Raw genomic sequence first — 1,236 nt, 5'->3', positions numbered from 1 at the left:
CATGAGCCACTGCACCTGGCCAACTGCATTCTTACTTAAAAATGTATTCCAAAGTCTAATATAAATCATTTTTGGAATAAAATGAATTGCCTTATTTTATTTAGCCTTGGAAGAATTAAAAATAGTAGCTAACTTAAAGCCTCTGTTTAACGTTTCTCTTAATGTTTTAGGTTGATGGTGTGAATATTCAGGGAATGGCCAACCAGGATGTTGTTGAAATATTACGAAAGGCAGGGCAGGTGGTACGCCTAACCCTTGTTCGAAGGAAGACACCTTCATCTGCTTTTCCACTTGAACAGCCTTCAGACAGAGGTAATCAATTCCACCACCCCCTTTACTCCCATGTAGTGTGGGTTTAGAAGAATAGCTAAACTATGGAAGTTACTCTGTGAGTCTGAGTAGGAAAAAATTGCCCACCTTGTATAATGCAGTGATAGAGAAATGATCAGCTCATTTGTGCATTGAAGAAGTGTTTTCTCTTTGCATATTATAATATGCCCATCCTAATGTTAGAATGTGAACCCTGGCATGCACTAAGCTCAGAGAACTCTAAATGAAGATAGAAATCATTTTTCCAAAAATCTTCCAAATTTTGCCAATTATATTTGAATAATAAAGCTTTGGTACTTTTTGTTCCAGAGGCTCTCATTTGTCTAATGCTTTGACATTTTGCAAACTTCAAGTTTCCTATTACTTTTAACAATATATTTTATTCTAATATGTCTCTTGATTTACTGTGAGAGAAAATAAAACATGGATTTCTATCAAAAACATTTTTGTTTGTAAAATAATGTTCAGTTAATTTGGTTATAAGAGTAGTAAATCTTCATTATAGAACAAATATATAATTGTATGCATGTCAGTATTTTTTCTTTGGAGACAGGGTCTCTCTCTGTTGCCCAGGCTAGAGTGTAGTGTTGTCATCATAGCTCACAGCAACCTCAAATTCCTGGGCTCAAGTGATCCTCCTGCTTCAGCCTCCCAAGTACCTGGAACTACAAGAGAGCACCACCATACTCAGCTAATTTTTAAATTTTTTGTAGAAAGGAGGTCTTGCTGTTGTTGTTCAGGCTTGTCTTAAACTCCTGGCTTCAAGTGATACTCCCACCTGAGCCTCCCAGCTGGCATGAGCCACCGAACCTGACCATCAACTATGAATTATCAACTTACAAAAGTACAGATCAACAAAAGTTGACAATCATGGGAACACATATTCAATTAAAAATGAGCAACTAG

At 36.6% G+C, this 1,236-nt stretch overlaps 1 protein-coding gene across 1 annotated transcript in view; it reads left to right on the top strand.

The window, feature by feature from the left end:
- Nucleotides 1-1,236, top strand: part of INADL (InaD-like (Drosophila)) — a 339,614-nt gene that overhangs the window by 46,753 nt on the left and 291,625 nt on the right. The window contains exon 7 of the mRNA XM_012639332.1: nt 171-312. Coding sequence (XP_012494786.1) covers nt 171-312 — 142 coding nt within the window. The remainder of the gene's footprint in view (nt 1-170; nt 313-1,236) is intronic.

The sequence above is a fragment of the Propithecus coquereli genome, unplaced genomic scaffold, assembly GCF_000956105.1.
Source record: "Propithecus coquereli isolate 6110/MARCELLA unplaced genomic scaffold, Pcoq_1.0 Scaffold14, whole genome shotgun sequence".
Classification (NCBI taxonomy): Eukaryota; Metazoa; Chordata; class Mammalia; order Primates; family Indriidae; genus Propithecus; species Propithecus coquereli.
The sequence above is the reverse complement of the archived record's forward strand: the minus strand, read 5'-3'. Positions and strand labels throughout refer to the sequence as shown.